This window comes from Argopecten irradians, chromosome 16 (assembly GCF_041381155.1).
Source record: "Argopecten irradians isolate NY chromosome 16, Ai_NY, whole genome shotgun sequence".
NCBI classification, from domain to species: Eukaryota; Metazoa; Mollusca; class Bivalvia; order Pectinida; family Pectinidae; genus Argopecten; species Argopecten irradians.
In genome coordinates, this window is record NC_091149.1 from 1,445,999 (window position 1) to 1,466,839 (window position 20,841).

General features: G+C 32.8%; 1 protein-coding gene across 1 annotated transcript in view; it reads left to right on the forward strand.

The window, feature by feature from the left end:
- The window catches only part of LOC138310812 (rab3 GTPase-activating protein catalytic subunit-like), a 100,564-nt gene that overhangs the window by 39,931 nt on the left and 39,792 nt on the right, over positions 1–20,841 (forward strand). Inside the window, 3 exon segments of the mRNA XM_069252137.1 lie at positions 4,712–4,877; positions 13,433–13,532; positions 14,101–14,121. Coding sequence (XP_069108238.1) covers positions 4,712–4,877; positions 13,433–13,532; positions 14,101–14,121 — 287 coding nt within the window.

A 20,841-nucleotide genomic window follows, 5' to 3' on the forward strand; every position in this document is an offset into this window, starting at 1 on the left:
GTTGGAAATCCTTTATTTAGATCTACCTGGCAAAAACGAAAGAATGGACTAACTGCTGCGCTCTCAGATAGGCTTTGCCTAAAATTATATTATAGTTTGCTTCTCAAAAGATACATGTGACTTCATTTTATATTAGCCAAGCCAAATTCAAAGATCAGACAATATTATTTTTTCTGGTTTGTCAAAACTAGGTCCTACACCTACCGTACAAACTTTGATTTTCACCCTGTATCAAGCTTTCGGCAAACCGAACTAAGTAAAATATCGACAAATACGCCGTTTATCGACTATACTATCCTGATTTTAACGTTAAAAGGTAAGATATGGTTAAACGGATAACATATAGATAGCTATTCTTCATAATCTTAGTCACAGAAGAGTTTTCATGTGCAGTTCCGAATGCACTTATTGACCCGAGGAAGTCCGAACGAACGGCGCATTCGATCACTGTTCGGAACGTCCTTAATATACAAACTTTAGTCAAAGTAAATTGATGTACAAACGTTAGTCACAGCAATTTGATATACAAACTTTGGTCACAGTAAATTGATATACCAACGTTAGCCACAGTAAATTGATATACAAACGTTAGTCACAGTAAATTGATATACAAACTTTAGTAACAGTAAATTGATATACAAACTTTAGTCACAGTAAATTGATATACAAACGTTAGTCACAGTACAAACTTTATAGTCACAGTAAATTGATATACAAACTTTAGTCACAGTAAATTGATATACAAACTTTAGTCACAGTAAATTGATATACAAACTTTAGTCACAGTAAATTGATATACAGACTTTAGTCACAGTAAATTGATATACAAAACGTTAGTCACAGCAATTTGATATACAAACTTTAGTCACAGTAATTTGATATACAAACTTTAGTCACAGTAAATTGATATACAAACTTTAGTCACAGTAAATTGATATACAAACGTTAGTCACAGTAAATTGATATACAAACTTTAGTCACAGTAAATTGATATACAAACTTTAGTCACAGTAAATTGATATACAAACTTTAGTCACAGTAAATTTATATACAAACTTTAGTCACAGTAAATTGATATACAGACTTTAGTCACAGTAAATTGATATACCAACGTTAGTCACAGTAAATTGATATACCATCTTTAGTCACAGTAAATTGATATACAAACTTTAGTCACAGTAAATTGATATACAAACTTTAGTCACAGTAAATTGATATACAAACGTTAGTCACAGTAAATTGATATACAAACTTTAGTCACAGTAAATTGATATACAAACTTTAGTCACAGTAAATTGATATACAAACTTTAGTCACAGTAAATTGATATACAAACTTTAGTCACAGTAAATTGATATACAAACTTTAGTCACAGTAAATTGATATACAAACGTTAGTCACAGTAAATTGATATACAAACTTTAGTCACAGTAAATTGATATACAAACTTTAGTCACAGTAAATTGATATACAAACGTTAGTCACAGTAAATTGATATACAAACTTTATAGTCACAGTAAATTGATATACAAACTTTAGTCACAGTAAATTGATATACAAACGTTAGTCACAGTAAATTGATATACAAACTTTAGTCACAGTAAATTGATATACAAATGTTAGTCACAGTAAATTGATATACAAACTTTAGTCACAGTAAATTGATATACAAACTTTAGTCACAGTAAATTGATATACAAACTTTAGTCACAGTAAATTGATATACAAACTTTAGTCACAGTAAATTGATATACAAACTTTAGTCACAGTAAATTGATATACCATCTTTATAGTCACAGTAAATTGATATACAAACGTTAGTCACAGTAAATCGATATACCATCTTTAGTCACAGTAAATTGATATACAAACGTTAGTCACAGTAAATTGATATACAAACTTTGGTCACAGTAAATTGATATACAAACTTTAGTCACAGTAAATTGATATACAAACGTTAGTCACAGCAATTTGATATACAAACTTTAGTCACAGTAAATTGATAGTACAAACTTTAGTCACAGCAATTTGATATACAAACTTTGGTCACAGTAAATTGATATACCAACGTTAGCCACAGTAAATTGATATACAAACGTTAGTCACAGCAATTTGATATACAAACTTTAGTCACAGTAAATTGATATACAAACTTTAGTCACAGTAAATTGATATACAAACTTTAGTCACAGTAAATTGATATACAAACTTTAGTCACAGTAAATTGATATACAAACTTTGGTCACAGCAAATTGATATACAAATGTTAGTCACAGTAAATTGATATACAAATGTTAGTCACAGTAAATTGATATACAAACGTTAGTCACAGTAAATTGATATACAAACTTTAGTCACAGTAAATTGATATACAAACTTTGGTCACAGCAAATTGATATACAAATGTTAGTCACAGTAAATTGATATACAAATGTTAGTCACAGTAAATTGATATACAAACTTTAGTCACAGTAAATTGATATACAAACTTTGGTCACAGTAAATTGATATACAAACTTTAGTCACAGTAAATTGATATACAAACTTTAGTCACAGTAAATTGATATACAAACTTTAGTCACAGTAAATTGATATACAAACTTTAGTCTCAGTGAATTGATATACAAACTTTAGTCACCGTAAATCGATATACAAACTTTAGTCACAGTAAATTGATATACAAACTTTAGTCACAGTAAATTGATATACAAACTTTAGTCACAGTACAAACTTTATAGTCACAGTAAATTGATATACAAACTTTAGTCACAGTAAATTGATATACAAACTTTAGTCACAGTAAATTGATATACAAACTTTAGTCACAGTAAATTGATATACAAACTTTAGTCACAGTAAATTGATATACAAACTTTAGTCACAGTAAATTGATATACAAACTTTAGTCACAGTAAATTGATATACAAACTTTAGTCACAGTAAATTGATATACAAACTTTAGTCACAGTAAATTGATATACAAACTTTAGTCACAGTAAATTGATATACAAATGTTAGTCACAGTAAATTGATATACAAACTTTAGTCACAGTAAATTGATATACAAACGTTAGTCACAGTAAATTGATATACAGACTTTAGTCACAGTAAATTGATATACAATTCTTTATTTTTACAGTCCTGTACCTGTATTGTTAGTATAACCATATAGCAGGGCTACTGGATGTGTTTAAAGCTAAACTTGTAAGTTATAAAATACATTGTTAGTATAACCATTAAGCTGGTCTACTGGAATTGTTTAAAGCTAAACTTGTAATTTACAAAGTATAAAATACATTGTTAGTATAACCTTATAGCATGCCTACTGGATGTGTTTAATGCTAAACTTGTAAGTTATAAAGTATAAAATACATTGTTAGTATAACCATTTAGCTGGCCTACTGGATGTGTTTAAAGCTAAACTTGTAAGTTATAAAGTATAAAATACATTGTTAGTATAACCATATAGCTGGCCTACTGGATGTGTTTAAAGCTAGACTTGTAAGTTATAAAGTATAAAATACATTGTTAGTATAACCATTTAGCTGGCCTACTGGATGTGTTTAAAGCTAAACTTGTAAGTTATAAAGTAAAAATACATTGTTAGTATAACCATATAGCTGGCCTACTGGATGTGTTTAAAGCTAAACTTGTAAGTTATAAAGTATAAAATACATTGTTAGTATAACCATATAGCTGGCCTACTTGATGTGTTTAAAGCTAGACTTGTAAGTTATAAAGTATGAAATACATTGTTAGTATAACCATTTAGCAGGCCTACTGGATGTGTTTAAAGCTAGACTTGTAAGTTATAAAGTATGAAATACATTGTTAGTATAACCATTTAGCAGGCCTACTGGATGTGTTTAAAGCTAGACTTGTAAGTTATAAAGTATGAAATACATTGTTAGTATAACCATTTAGCAGGCCTACTGGATGTGTTTAAAGCTAAACTTGTAAGTTATAAAATACATTGTTAGTATAACCATATACAGGGCTGGGGAAAAGTACTCGTCCGCTCGTCTAGACAAACGTTAGTCACAGTAAATTGATATACAAACTTTGGTCACAGCAAATTGATATACAAATGTTAGTCACAGTAAATTGATATACAAACTTTAGTCACAGTAAATTGATATACAAACTTTAGTCACAGTACAAACTTTATAGTCACAGTAAATTGATATACAAACTTTAGTCACAGTAAATTGATATACAAACTTTAGTCACCGTAAATCGATATACAAACTTTAGTCACAGTAAATTGATATACAAACTTTAGTCACAGTAAATTGATATACAAACTTTAGTCACAATGTAAATTGATATACAAACTTTAGTCACAGTAAATTGATATACAAACTTTAGTCACAGTAAATTGATATACAAACTTTAGTCACAGTAAATTGATATACAAACTTTAGTCACAGTAAATTGATATACAAATGTTAGTCACAGTAAATTGATATACAAATGTTAGTCACAGTAAATTGATATACAAACTTTAGTCACAGTAAATTGATATGCAAACTTTAGTCACAGTAAATTGATATACAAACTTTAGTCACAGTAAATTGATATACAAACTTTAGTCACAGTAAATTGATATACTTTATAGTCACAGTAAATTGATATACAAACTTTAGTCACAGTAAATTGATATACAGACTTTAGTCACAGTAAATTGATATACAATTCTTTATTTTTACAGTCCTGTACCTGTGTTTGTACAAATCCAGCATTTCTGGAGACAGATGTATTCAGGGATTTGTCTGATGTCTGGGACCACCATCAACTTTGACGTGATTCACTTCCAGAGAGTACCGCCACAGTATAACCATTTAGCTGGCCTACTGGATGTGTTTAAAGCTAAACTGGTAAGATATAAAATATATAATACATTTTTAGTATAACCATATAGCAGGGCTACTGGATGTGTTTAAAGCTAAACTTGTAAGTTATAAAGTATAAAATACATTGTTAGTATAACCCTTTAGCTGGCCTACTGGAATTGTTTAAAGCTAAACTTGTAAGTTATAAAATATATAATACATTGTTAGTATAACCATTTAGCTGGCCTACTGGATGTGTTTAAAGCTAAACTTGTAAGTTATAAAAAATACATTGTTAGTATAACCATTTAGCTGGCCTACTGGATGTGTTTAAAGCTAAACTTGTAAGTTATAAAGTATAAAATACATTGTTAGTATAACCATATAGCAGGGCTACTGGATGTGTTTAAAGCTAAACTTGTAAGTTATAAAATACATTGTTAGTATAACCATATAGCTGGCCTACTGGATGTGTTTAAAGCTAAACTGGTAAGATATAAAATATATATAATACATTTTTAGTATAACCATATAGCAGGGCTACTGGATGTGTTTAAAGCTAAACTTGTAAGTTATAAAGTATAAAATACATTGTTAGTATAACCCTTTAGCTGGCCTACTGGAATTGTTTAAAGCTAAACTTGTAAGTTATAAAATATATAATACATTGTTAGTATAACCATTTAGCAGGCCTACTGGATGTGTTTAAAGCTAAACTTGTAAGTTACAAAGTATAAAATACATTGTTAGTATAACCTTATAGCATGCCTACTGGATGTGTTTAATGCTAAACTTGTAAGTTATAAAGTATAAAATACATTGTTAGTATAACCCTTTAGCTGGCCTACTGGAATTGTTTAAAGCTAAACTTGTAAGTTACAAAGTATAAAATACATTGTTAGTATAACCTTATAGCATGCCTACTGGAATTGTTTAAAGCTAGACTTGTAAGTTATAAAGTATAAAATACATTGTTAGTATAACCATTTAGCTGGCCTACTGGATGTGTTTAAAGCTAAACTTGTAAGTTATAAAGTATATAATACATTGTTAGTATAACCATTTAGCTGGCCTACTGGATGTGTTTAAAGCTAAACTTGTAAGTTATAAAGTATATAATACATTGTTAGTATAACCATTTAGCTGGCCTACTGGATGTGTTTAAAGCTAAACTTGTAAGTTATAAAGTATATAATACATTGTTAGTATAACCATTTAGCAGGCCTACTGGATGTGTTTAAAGCTAAACTTGTAAGTTATAAAATACATTGTTAGTATAACCATATAGCAGGCCTACTGGATGTGTTTAAAGCTAAACTTGTAAGTTATAAAGTATAAAATACATTGTTAGTATAACCATTTAGCTGGCCTACTGGATGTGTTTAAAGCTAAACTTGTAAGTTATAAAGTATAAAATACATTGTTAGTATAACCCTTTAGCTGGCCTACTGGAATTGTTTAAAGCTAAACTTGTAAGTTATAAAGTATAAAATACATTGTTAGTATAACCATTTAGCAGGCCTACTGGATGTGTTTAAAGCTAAACTTGTAAGTTATAAAATACATTGTTAGTATAACCCTTTAGCTGGCCTACTGGATGTGTTTAAAGCTAAACTTGTAAGTTATAAAGTATAAAATACATTGTTAGTATAACCCTTTAGCTGGCCTACTGGATGTGTTTAAAGCTAAACTTGTAAGTTATAAAATACATTGTTAGTATAACCATTTAGCTGGCCTACTGGATGTGTTTAAAGCTAAACTTGTAAGTTATAAAGTATAAAATACATTGTTAGTATAACCCTTTAGCTGGCCTACTGGATGTGTTTAAAGCTAAACTTGTAAGTTATAAAGTATAAAATACATTGTTAGTATAACCATATAGCAGGGCTACTGGATGTGTTTAAAGCTAAACTTGTAAGTTATAAAGTATAAAATACATTGTTAGTATAACCCTTTAGCTGGCCTACTGGATGTGTTTAAAGCTAAACTTGTAAGTTATAAAATACATTGTTAGTATATAACCATTTAGCAGGCCTACTGGATGTGTTTAAAGCTAAACTTGTAAGTTACAAAGTATAAAATACATTGTTAGTATAACCATATAGCAGGCCTACTGGATGTGTTTAAAGCTAAACTTGTAAGTTATAAAGTATAAAATACATTGTTAGTATAACCCTTTAGCTGGCCTACTGGAATTGTTTAAAGCTAAACTTGTAAGTTATAAAGTATAAAATACATTGTTAGTATAACCCTTTAGCTGGCCTACTGGAATTGTTTAAAGCTAAACTTGTAAGTTATAAAGTATAAAATACATTGTTAGTATAACCATTTAGCAGGCCTACTGGATGTGTTTAAAGCTAAACTTGTAAGTTATAAAGTATGAAATACATTGTTAGTATAACCATTTAGCAGGCCTACTGGATGTGTTTAAAGCTAAACTTGTAAGTTATAAAATACATTGTTAGTATAACCATTTAGCTGGCCTACTGGATGTGTTTAAAGCTAAACTTGTAAGTTATTATAAAATACATTGTTAGTATAACCATTTAGCAGGCCTACTGGATGTGTTTAAAGCTAAACTTGTAAGTTATAAGTTATAAAATACATTGTTAGTATAACCATATAGCAGGCCTACTGGATGTGTTTAAAGCTAAACTTGTAAGTTATAAAATACATTGTTAGTATAACCATTTAGCTGGCCTACTGGATGTGTTTAAAGCTAGACTTGTAAGTTATAAAGTATATAATACATTGTTAGTATAACCTTATAGCATGCCTACTGGATGTGTTTAAAGCTAAACTTGTAAATTATAAAGTATAAAATACATTGTTAGTATAACCATTTAGCTGGCCTACTGGATGTGTTTAAAGCTAGACTTGTAAGTTATAAAGTATAAAATACATTGTTAGTATAACCATTTAGCAGGCCTACTGGATGTGTTTAAAGCTAGACTTGTAAGTTATAAAGTATAGAATACATTGTTAGTATAACCATTTAGCAGGCCTACTGGATGTGTTTAAAGCTAGACTTGTAAGTTATAAAGTATGAAATACATTGTTAGTATAACCATTTAGCATGCCTACTGGATGTGTTTAAAGCTAAACTTGTAAGTTATAAAGTATAAAATACATTGTTAGTATAACCTTATAGCAGGCCTACTGGATGTGTTTAAAGCTAAACTTGTAAATTATAAAGTATAAAATACATTGTTAGTATAACCATTTAGCTGGCCTACTGGATGTGTTTAAAGCTAAACTTGTAAGTTATAAAGTATAAAATACATTGTTAGTATAACCATTTAGCTGGCCTACTGGAATTGTTTAAAGCTAAACTTGTAAATTATAAAGTATATAATACATTGTTAGTATAACCATATAGCAGGGCTACTGGATGTGTTTAAAGCTAGACTTGTAAGTTATAAAGTATAAAATACATTGTTAGTATAACCATTTAGCAGGCCTACTGGATGTGTTTAAAGCTAAACTTGTAAGTTATAAAATACATTGTTAGTATAACCATTTAGCTGGCCTACTGGATGTGTTTAAAGCTAAACTTGTAAGTTATAAAATACATTGTTAGTATAACCATTTAGCAGGCCTACTGGATGTGTTTAAAGCTAAACTTGTAAGTTATAAAGTATAAAATACATTGTTAGTATAACCCTTTAGCTGGCCTACTGGATGTGTTTAAAGCTAAACTTGTAAGTTATAAAGTATAAAATACATTGTTAGTATAACCCTTTAGCTGGCCTACTGGAATTGTTTAAAGCTAAACTTGTAAGTTATAAAGTATAAAATACATTGTTAGTATAACCATTTAGCAGGCCTACTGGAATTGTTTAAAGCTAAACTTGTAAGTTATAAAATACATTGTTAGTATAACCATTAAGCTGGTCTACTGGAATTGTTTAAAGCTAAACTTGTAAGTTACAAAGTATAAAAATACATTGTTTAGTATAACCTTATAGCATGCCTACTGGAATTGTTTAAAGCTAAACTTGTAAGTTATAAAGTATAAAATACATTGTTAGTATAACCCTTTAGCTGGCCTACTGGAATTGTTTAAAGCTAAACTTGTAAGTTATAAAGTTATAAAATACATTGTTAGTATAACCATTTAGCTGGCCTACTGGATGTGTTTAAAGCTAAACTTGTAAGTTATAAAGTATAAAATACATTGTTAGTATAACCCTTTAGCTGGCCTACTGGAATTGTTTTAAAGCTAAACTGGTAAGATATAAAATATATAATACATTGTTAGTATAACCCTTTAGCTGGCCTACTGGATGTGTTTAAAGCTAAACTTGTAAGTTATAAAGTAAAATACATTGTTAGTATAACCCTTTAGCTGGCCTACTGGATGTGTTTAAAGCTAAACTTGTAAGTTATAAAATACATTGTTAGTATAACCCTTTAGCTGGCCTACTGGATGTGTTTAAAGCTAAACTTGTAAGTTATAAAATACATTGTTAGTATAACCATATAGCAGGCCTACTGGATGTGTTTAAAGCTAAACTTGTAAGTTATAAAGTATAAAATACATTGTTAGTATAACCCTTTAGCTGGCCTACTGGATGTGTTTAAAGCTAAACTTGTAAGTTATAAAGTATAAAATACATTGTTAGTATAACCATATAGCAGGGCTACTGGATGTGTTTAAAGCTAAACTTGTAAGTTATAAAGTTATAAAATACATTGTTAGTATAACCCTTTAGCTGGCCTACTGGATGTGTTTAAAGCTAAACTTGTAAGTTATAAAGTATAAAATACATTGTTAGTATAACCCTTTAGCTGGCCTACTGGATGTGTTTAAAGCTAAACTTGTAAGTTATAAAGTATGAAATACATTGTTAGTATAACCCTTTAGCTGGCCTACTGGATGTGTTTAAAGCTAAACTTGTAAGTTATAAAGTATGAAATACATTGTTAGTATAACCATTTAGCAGGCCTACTGGATGTGTTTAAAGCTAGACTTGTAAGTTATAAAGTATAAAATACATTGTTAGTATAACCATATAGCTGGCCTACTGGATGTGTTTAAAGCTAGACTTGTAAGTTATAAAGTATGAAATACATTGTTAGTATAACCATTTAGCAGGCCTACTGGATGTGTTTAAAGCTAGACTTGTAAGTTATAAAGTATGAAATACATTGTTAGTATAACCATTTAGCTGGCCTACTGGATGTGTTTAAAGCTAAACTTGTAAGTTATAAAATACATTGTTAGTATAACCCTTTAGCTGGCCTACTGGATGTGTTTAAAGCTAAACTTGTAAGTTATAAAATACATTGTTAGTATAACCATTTAGCTGGCCTACTGGATGTGTTTAAAGCTAAACTTGTAAGTTATAAAATACATTGTTAGTATAAACCATTAAGCTGGTCTACTGGAATTGTTTAAAGCTAAACTTGTAAGTTATAAAGTATAAAATACATTGTTAGTATAACCCTTTAGCTGGCCTACTGGATGTGTTTAAAGCTAAACTTGTAAGTTATAAAGTATAAAATACATTGTTAGTATAACCCTTTAGCTGGCCTACTGGATGTGTTTAAAGCTAAACTTGTAAGTTATAAAGTATAAAATACATTGTTAGTATAACCCTTTAGCTGGCCTACTGGGTGTGTTTAAAGCTAAACTTGTAATTTATAATTTATAAAATACATTGTTAGTATAACCATTTAGCTGGCCTACTGGATGTGTTTAAAGCTAAACTTGTAAGTTATAAAATATGAAATACATTGTTAGTATAACCATTTAGCTGGCCTACTGGATGTGTTTAAAGCTAGACTTGTAAGTTATAAAGTATGAAATACATTGTTAGTATAACCATTTAGCAGGCCTACTGGATGTGTTTAAAGCTAGACTTGTAAGTTATAAAGTATGAAATACATTGTTAGTATAACCATTTAGCAGGCCTACTGGATGTGTTTAAAGCTAGACTTGTAAGTTATAAAGTATAAAATACATTGTTAGTATAACCATATAGCTGGCCTACTGGAATTGTTTAAAGCTAAACTTGTAATTTACAAAGTATAAAATACATTGTTAGTATAACCATATAGCTGGCCTACTGGAATGTGTTTAAAGCTAAACTTGTAAGTTATAAAGTATAAAATACATTGTTTAGTATAACCATTTAGCTGGCCTACTGGAATTGTTTAAAGCTAAACTTGTAATTTACAAAGTATAAAATACATTGTTAGTATAACCATATAGCTGGCCTACTGGATGTGTTTAAAGCTAGACTTGTAAGTTATAAAGTATGAAATACATTGTTAGTATAACCATTTAGCTGGCCTACTGGATGTGTTTAAAGCTAGACTTGTAAGTTATAAAGTATGAAATACATTGTTAGTATAACCATTTAGCAGGCCTACTGGATGTGTTTAAAGCTAGACTTGTAAGTTATAAAGTATGAAATACATTGTTAGTATAACCATTTAGCAGGCCTACTGGAATTGTTTAAAGCTAAACTTGTAAGTTATAAAGTATAAAATACATTGTTAGTATAACCCTTTAGCTGGCCTACTGGAATTGTTTAAAGCTAAACTTGTAAGTTATAAAGTATGAAATACATTGTTAGTATAACCATTTAGCAGGCCTACTGGATGTGTTTAAAGCTAGACTTGTAAGTTATAAAGTATGAAATACATTGTTAGTATAACCATTTAGCAGGCCTACTGGATGTGTTTAAAGCTAGACTTGTAAGTTATAAAGTATGAAATACATTGTTAGTATAACCATTTAGCAGGCCTACTGGATGTGTTTAAAGCTAAACTTGTAAGTTATAAAATACATTGTTAGTATAACCATATACAGGGCTGGGGAAAAGTACTCGTCCGCTCGTCTAGACGAGTGGATTTGGCCATCGGACGAGTGAATGTTGACATCACGCTTGTCCGTCGGACGAGTGAAAAATTCTGACAAGACTATATGACCTACACCTTATTAATTATATCGTTTCTCGGTAAATTTATATAGGGTCTGACATTCGTAACGGTTTCTTAAAAAATACGACGAAGCAATGATAAGCTTTCGTTTTCTGCATCATTCTAGGAATTCCCGACTTTCGTTTTCAATGCGCATGCGCATGTACAGCATTGTAACATGAATAAATCCGAGGTCTATTGATATCGTAATCAAGAGTCTAGAGGTGTATCGAAAAACAAGATGTCACAGCGAAATTTGCTTCAGTTTTTAGCGACATTCGCCTCAAAAAAATCTTACCAGTAAGCTAATGGAGTTAAAAATAATATATACCTACTACATTGGAAAGTAAGTTAAAATATCGACCCTTTAAAAAGATATCTTTTTTATAACACTTGCATACAAAATTGTTTGGGAAATAAATGTTTTGTCGGTCTTCTTGTAAAACTGTCTGTTAGTCATGTTATCCCGAATCGGCATCAATACAGTTCTAACAATCAAATGGATATATCTAAAACCGCTGTAGGCTAATATATACAGTCACATCTACTTATTTATCTGACAAATATTGCGGACAAGTAAAAAATATCATTCGGACGAGTAGATTGTGATGAAGCACTTGTCCGACGGACGAGTACATTTCAAAATTTTTCCGCAGCCCTGCATATAGCAGGCCTACTGGATGTGTTTAAAGCTAAACTTGTAAGTTATAAAATACATTGTTAGTATAACCCTTTAGCTGGCCTACTGGATGTGTTTAAAGCTAAACTTGTAAGTTATAAAGTATATAATCTAAGTACATAGTTGGTATAACTGTTTCAGTTAACAGTAAAATCCCTATAACTTGAACAGCAGGGGACCAGGTCAATAGTTCGAGGAATACAAGTTATTCGACTCATCTGAGGTTGATCACGATCGACAGTCAAAATGTCCGGTCTCAAACTATGACAAACAATGCATGGCATTGACATTTTTATTACCCTATCTTTCAGCATTTTGGATTTCTTTATTCAAGTATTTTATTGATAGCATATCAATTGAAAAAAGTATGTATAACATAAATTTAGCGTTTGAAAATGCTTACCAGAAAGGGCTAAAGAAAATGTCATTCACAGCAGAGTAAGCTATCGTCATATAGGTCAATGTACAATCCATATTTGTCAACAAGGAGTATATTTTCTATTATTTAATTATCACAAATCATTTGACACATTTGCAAAATACATACTCAAATTAAGGTTACAAACCAGCATATTTACGGACATAAGAAATGATGTCTGTTTAGCGTATCATTAGGTTGTGTATACGGGGTTTTGTTACATAGATTGTATAGCGACATGGTCGGGACCGTACCAACAGTATGATGAATGTGGGGTATTCGAGGAATCCGGGTTCGAGTTAGAGGGGTTTAACTGTATATTTCTATTAATAAGTTACCGGTATTTGATAAACAGAATCTTACACTCATGACTATATGATATGAAATTTATCAAATTTGTTAACAAATTTGATATGCCACTTGCTTAAAGACTTGTGGCATATCAAATTATTGAACTTGTTTAATTTCCATATCACATAATCACTCATTGTAAAATCCTCCATGTCTATGTGGTTCTTTCTCTATGAGCTACTGTACAAATCAATATCTTTAGTTTGTTTTATATTTTCACAGGCTACTCAGATAACTCCAAGGCCTAAGGTTACTGTAGCTGTCCGATTTACATACTTCCTTCAAGAATGGGTTAACTCACCTTGGCCACAAGAACCACCTGGTAAGAAAATTGGTTATTTTGATGCTATCATCACTACATATTGAAAAGGTTTGAAATTAGAAAACTTTTAGTTCATTTAGTTAGTTTTGTTTTAAGTAATGATTCAGAACGTAAGCGCTGGTAGAACACATAGTCAGAAATTGAGTTAATTTTAGAAGATGTTGAGAACATTCATGTTAGGAAAACAAAGTTGTATATTTTTATAGTTTTTTTTTGTCTGATATATATGTCAGTTTTATTTTGTCTGATATATATGTCAGTTTTATTTTGTCTGATATATATGTCAGTTTTATTTTGTCTGATATATATGTCAGTTTTATTTTGTCTGATATATGTCGGTTTTATTTTGTCTGATATATATGTCGGTTTTATTTTGTCTGATATATATGTCGGTTTTATTTTGTCTGATATATATGTCAGTTTTATTTTGTCTGATATATATGTCAGTTTTATTTTGTCTGATATATATGTCAGTTTTATTTTGTCTGATATATATGTCGGTTTTATTTTGTCTGATATATTTGTCAGTTTTAATACCTTTTGAAATTGAGTTGTCTCCCTTCCATAGTGGTGGACAGTTGTGGAAATGGTAAGAACTTCCCTTTTCTTAACTAAAAGATGCATGTTGGTACGACTTATTTGAAGTATTAGTGGTAAAATAGGCGTTATCTGTTGAGTATTAGTGGTTAAATAGACTTTACAAAACACTAGTGTTTATTAAACAAAATGCATTGTAAAACTCATCTATGACATTCTAAATCGTAATATTTTTCCAGGGGATACCCCGGATCTCCAAAACTCGCACGCTAATTTGCTTATTCATTAATTTCATGTTAGCGACGCCACTGTATATAGATGTGTACAAGGATTATATGTAATAATATATGAAACAAGAGGCCCATGGGCCATATCGATTATCTCCTGTGGGTGCGGGACGCGCGAGGGGGGGGGGGGGTTACGAAATATTGAAAACCTTTGCCCCCCATTACGTTTCATCTTCCTATGCCACTGAAATAGACTTTATCTATTGAAGTTTTAGTGGTAAAATAGGCTTTTAATTTGTTGAAATTTTAGTGGTAAGATAGACTTTATTCTGTTGAAGTATTAGTGAGTAAAAAAGACTTTATCTTGTGAGGTTTTAGTGGTAAAATAGACTTTATCTGTTGAAGTTTTTTGGTAAAATAGGCTTTATCTGTTAAAGTATTAGCGATAAAATAGACTGTTGAAGTTTAAGTGGTAAAATAGACTTTATCTGTTGAAGTTTTGGTAGTAAAATAGACTTTATCTGTTGAAGTTTTTCGTTGAAGTTTTAGTGGTGAAAATAGACCTTATCTGTTGAAATTTTAGTGGTAAAATAGACTTTATCTGTTGAAGTTTTAGTAGTAAAATAGACTTTATCAGTTGAAGTTTTAGTGGTAAAAAAAGACTATCTTTTGAAGTTTTAGTAGTAAAATAGACTTTATCAGTTGAAGTTTAAGTGGTAAAAAAGACTATCTTTTGAAGTTTTAGTGGTTAAAAAAGACTTTATCTGTTGAAGTTTTAGTAGTGAAAATAGACTTTATCTGTTGAAGTTTTAGTTTAGTGGATAAAATGAGACTTTATCTGTTGAAGTTTTCGTGGTAAAATAGACTTTATCTGTTGAAGTGATAAAAAAGACAATTTTACCAAATTTTCAGCTGCTTAGGAAGCTTGTACATAGTGAAGCTTAGCTTTCTGTCATTTTAAGTTCGTACACTTCTTAGTTGTCTTAAAATCTCCAAAATATGCCTCTAATATTGCATGAAGGTTTTTAAAGTTATATTTCTTGTAATTTTTCATCATCACAAACTCTAACAAAACATACATTGTGAGAATATGGATGCTTATTTAGGTCATCTGACCGAATGGTCAGGATGACCTATTGTCATTCGTGTTTTGTCCGTCGTCGTGCGCCGTCAGCCCGTGCGCCGTGCGTCGTGCGTAAGACTATTTATACAAAAGCCTACTCCTCCTTCATCCTTTGATGGATTTCATCCATATTTGGTTTGAAACATCATTGGGGAAGGACATTCATATTTTATATAAATGAGCCTGGTCCCGACCCCTAGGGGCTGAGGGGTGGGGCCCCAAAAGGGCAAATTTTCTTTTATTACGCTTTAAATTCTACTCCTCCTTCATCCTTGGGTTGATTTCATCCATATTCGGTGTGAAAAACATCATTGGAAGGGCAATCATATTTTATATAAATGAGAGTGTGGTCCGACCCCTAGGGTCAGAGGGGCGGGGCCCCGAAAGGGCAAATTTTTCTTAAATTTTAGCTTTGAAAATCCTACTCCTCCTTAATCCTTGAATGGATTTCATCCATATTTATGTGTGAAACATCATTGGGGAAGGACAATCATTTTTTATATATATATGACATAGGTCTGACCCCTAGGGGCTGAGAGGTGGGGCCCCATTAAAGGGCTTTTATTAATTTTCATAATCTAAGCTTAGAATATTAAAATCCTACTCCCAAAATCCTTCATCCTTAAGGGTTGATGTTGATTTACATCCATATTAAAAAGTGTGAAGCATCTGTAAAAAGACTTTATCTTGTCAGTTTTAGTGGTAAAATAGACTTTATCTGTATGGTTCACTCCATGACTGTCATCTTAAAATAGGCTTCATCTGTTAGCATTTTAAAATAGGCAGTCGTATCTGTTGACCGGCAGGGGAAAACTGAAGGTTCCTATGAGTTTTTATTAGTAAAATGTACTTTATCTGTTGAACCTTAATGTTTAGTGGTAAAAAAGACTTTCATCTTTTGAAGTTTTGTTGTCAGATTCTTTATCTGACATTTCATCCTGAGGGTGAAAGTGCATATGTAAAAATAGATTTTGGTGAAATAAAAAGGTTCAACTTTATACTGTGTTAATGTCCATATTACTATATAATTTTAGTAAAAACTATAGGTTTTTTAGTGGTAAAAAAAACTATCTGGTTTGAAGTTTTAGTGTAGTTTTAGTAGTAAAATAACATCATTGGGGAAGGACATTCATATTTTATATAAATGAGCCTGGTCCGACCCCTAGGGGCTGAGGGGTGGGGCCCCAAAAGGGCAAATTTTCTTTTATTACGCTTTAAATTCTACTCCTCCTTCATCCTTGGGTTGATTTCATCCATATTCGGTGTGAAACATCATTTGGGAAGGGCAATCATATTTTATATAAATGAGAGTGGTCCGACCCCTAGGGTCAGAGGGGCGGGGCCCCGAATGGGCAAATTTTCTTAATTTTAGCTTTAAAATCCTACTCCTCCTTAATCCTTGAATGGATTTCATCCATATTTAGTGTGAAATATCATTGGGAAAGGACAATCATTTTTTATATATATGACATAGGTCTGACCCCTAGGGGCTGAGAGGTGGGGCCCCAAAAGGGCAAATTTTCTTAATCTAAGCTTTAAAATCCTACTCCTTCTTCATCCTTGGATGGATTTCATCCATATTTGGTGTTAAATATCATTAGGGAAGGACAATCATATTTTATATAAATGAGCCTGGTCTGACCCCTAGGGGCTGAGGGGTGGGGCCCCAAAAGGGCAAATTTTCTTACATTACGCTTTAAATCCTACTCCTCCTTCATCCTTGGGTTGATTTCATCCATATTTGAGGTGAAACATCATTTGGGAAGGGCAATCATATTTTATATAAATGAGGGTGGTCCGACCCCTAGGGTCAGAGGTGCGGGGCCCCAAAAGGGCAAATTGTCTTAATTTTAGCTTTAAAATCCTACTCCTCCTTAATCCTTGAATGGATTTCATCCATATTTAGTGTGAAACATCATTGGGGAAGGACAATCATATTTTATATATATATGACATAGGTCTGACCCCTAGGGGCTGAGAGGTGGGGCCCCAAAAGGGCAAATTTTCATAATCTAAGCTTTAAAATCCTACTCCTCCTTCATCCTTGGATGGATTTCATCCATATTAAGTGTGAAACATCATTGGGGAAGGACAATCATATTTTATTTAAATGAGCCTGGTCTGACCCCTAGGGGCTGAGGGGTGTGGCTCCAAAAGGGGAAATTTTCTTATTTTAGTTTTAAAATCCTACTCCTCCTTCATCCTTGGATGGATTTCATCCATGTTTGGCGTGAAACATCATTGGGGAAGGACAATCATATTTTATATATATGACATAGGTCCGACCCCTAGGGGCTGAGAGGTGGGGCCCCAAAAGGGTTAATTTTCTTAATCTAAGCTTTAAAATCCTACTCCTCCTTCATCCTTGGATGGATTTCATCCATATTTGGTGTGAAACATTATTGGGAAAGGACAATCATATTTTTAATAAATGAGCCTGGTCCGACCCCTAGGGGCTGAGGGGTGTGGCCCCAAAAGGGCAAATTTTCTTAATTTTAGCTTTAAAATCCTTAACTCCTCCTTCATCCTTGGATGAATTTCATCCATATTTGGTGTGAAACATCATTGGGGAAAGACAATCATATTTTATATAAATGAGGTTGGTCCGACCCCTAAGGGCTGAGGGGTGGGCCCCAAAAGGGCAAATTTTCTTAATTTTAGCTGGCCCACTTCCTGTTTTAAGGTTTAGGTCTCCGATCTCAATGAAAATTGGTCTATAGGGGTTTTAATTGATGCCGAACAACATGCGAACATTTTTGTAAAGATTTTGGTATTCAAAGATGGCCACTGGCCCACTTCCTGTTTTAAGGTTTCAGTCTCCGACCTCAATGAAAATTGGTCTATAGGGGTTTTAATTGATGCCCAACAACATGCAAACATTTTCGTAAATATTTTGGTATTCCAAGATGGCCGCTGGCCCACTTCCTGTGTTCGGGTTCAGTCTCCGATCTCAATGAAAATTGGTCTATAGGGGTTTTAATTGATTCAGAAGGGGCAACTTTAGGTGAAGACAATCATATTTTATAAAGGACCGAGCTAAGACCCATGGGGATAGTACGGCGGAGGTCCAAAATGGGAGCTTTGCTGAAATTTGGCTTTAAAATCTGACTCCTTATATTAATCCTTGAATGGGTTACAACCATATATGGATGAAGGGCTAAGAAGTTTGTTCAACAAATGACATTTGCCTATTTCAAAAACTTACATATTCAAATAAGGAGTTCCATGTATTGTTTATATTAATTGTTAACCACTACTTTATACTATGACTTTGTTGTTTTGTGCCATGAGTCAGATGACCGTTAAGGCCCATGGGCCTCTTGTATATGATGGTTCAGATCCATAAAAGCACCAATTTACTATTGACATGATAGTGGTAAATGTCGCATGAAATATCACACGTTTTGAAAGAACTGCCACAGTCAACGCCATGTTTCAAGCTTTTGGGAAACATCGGAAAACCGAGTTGCATCAATTGACCGACATCGGCGATACCCGTATAAATCGGAACCGCCCAAGTCGTATCGTGTGGCCAACATCAACCATACCCGTACAGATCGGAATAGATCGGAACAGCCCGAGTTGTATCGTGTGACCAACATCAACCATACCCGAACAGATCGGAGTAGATCGGAACAGTTCTGAGTCGTCTCGTGTGGCCAACATCAACCATACCCATACAGATTGGAATAGATCGGAACCTCCGGAGTCGTCTCGTGTGGCCAACATCGGCAATACCCGTACAGATCGGAGTAGATCGGAACAGTTCTGAGTCGTCTCGTGTGGCCAACATCAACCATACCCGTACAGATTGGAACAAATCGGAACCTCCCGAGTGGTATCGTGTGGCCAACATCAACCATATACCCGTACAGATCGGAATAGATCGGAACCTCCCGAGTCGTCTCGTGTGGCCAATATCGGCAATACCAGTACAGATCGGAGTAGATCAGAACAGTTCTGAATTGTATCGTGTGGCCAACATCAACCATCCGTACAGATTGGAGTAGATTGGAACAGTTCTGAGACACTGAGCTTTTAATCAATATTCAAACTCAATTGCTTAATAATTTTGTGAATATGAAATTTACAAAAGTTGGTAAATATTGAAAGTTAACTTAGAGAGGTGGAGATAAATATGTAGAACACCTTTTCTATGCCAAAAATACTGCAAGTCACAGAACCAGAATCCTCAGGAGACCTTTGTTACCAGAGGAACAATAAACTTTCCTTTAATTCAAACCTTAATTTGCTATATTATTGAAATCACTGTTAATCTTAACAAGGTTTTGTAAGTGAGAAGGATTCGTCACTGTCTCTTTACACTAATAAACACCACCCGAGATGCCTATGAACCGGGAATAAAAACCGTTTTTCTCAACAAATACTTGTCTTATCGAGTCAAATGAAACACCAATGTAAAGATAATTAAATTTCACAACGTTTAGCATTATATAAGGGTAGAGGTATTATTGGGCGCCAATCTGTACTGAAGGTTCAGCTAGCATTATATAAGGGTAGAGGTATTATTGGGCGCCAATCTGTACTGAAGGTTCAGCTAGCATTATATAAGGGTAGAGGTATTATTGGGCGCCAATCTGTACTGAAGGTTCAGCTAGCATTATATAAGGGTAGAGGTATTATTGGGCGGCAATCGGTACTGAAGGTTCAGCTAGCATTATATAAGGGTAGAGGTATTATTGGGCGGCAATCGGTACTGAAGGTTCAGCTAGCATTATATAAGGGTAGAGGTATTATTGGGCGGCAATCGGTACTGAAGGTTCAGCTAGCATTATATAAGGGTAGAGGTATTATTGGGCGGCAATCGGTACTGAAGGTTCAGCTAGCATTATATAAGGGTAGAGGTATTATTGGGCGGCAATCGGTACTGAAGGTTCAGCTAGCATTATATAAGGGTAGAGGTATTATTGGGCGGCAATCGGTACTGAAGGTTCAGCTAGCATTATATAAGGGTAGAGGTATTATTGGGCGGCAATCGGTACTGAAGGTTCAGCTAGCATTATATAAGGGTAGAGGTATTATTGGGCGGCAATCGGTACTGAAGGTTCAGCTAGCATTATATAAGGGTAGAGGTATTATTGGGCGGCAATCGGTACTGAAGGTTCAGCTAGCATTATATAAGGGTAGAGGTATTATTGGGCGGCAATCGGTACTGAAGGTTCAGCTAGCATTATATAAGGGTAGAGGTATTATTGGGCGGCAATCGGTACTGAAGGTTCAGCTAGCATTATATAAGGGTAGAGGTATTATTGGGCGGCAATCGGTACTGAAGGTTCAGCTAGCATTATATAAGGGTAGAGGTATTATTGGGCGGCAATCGGTACTGAAGGTTCAGCTAGCATTATATAAGGGTAGAGGTATTATTGGGCGGCAATCCGGTACTGAAGGTTCAGCTAGCATT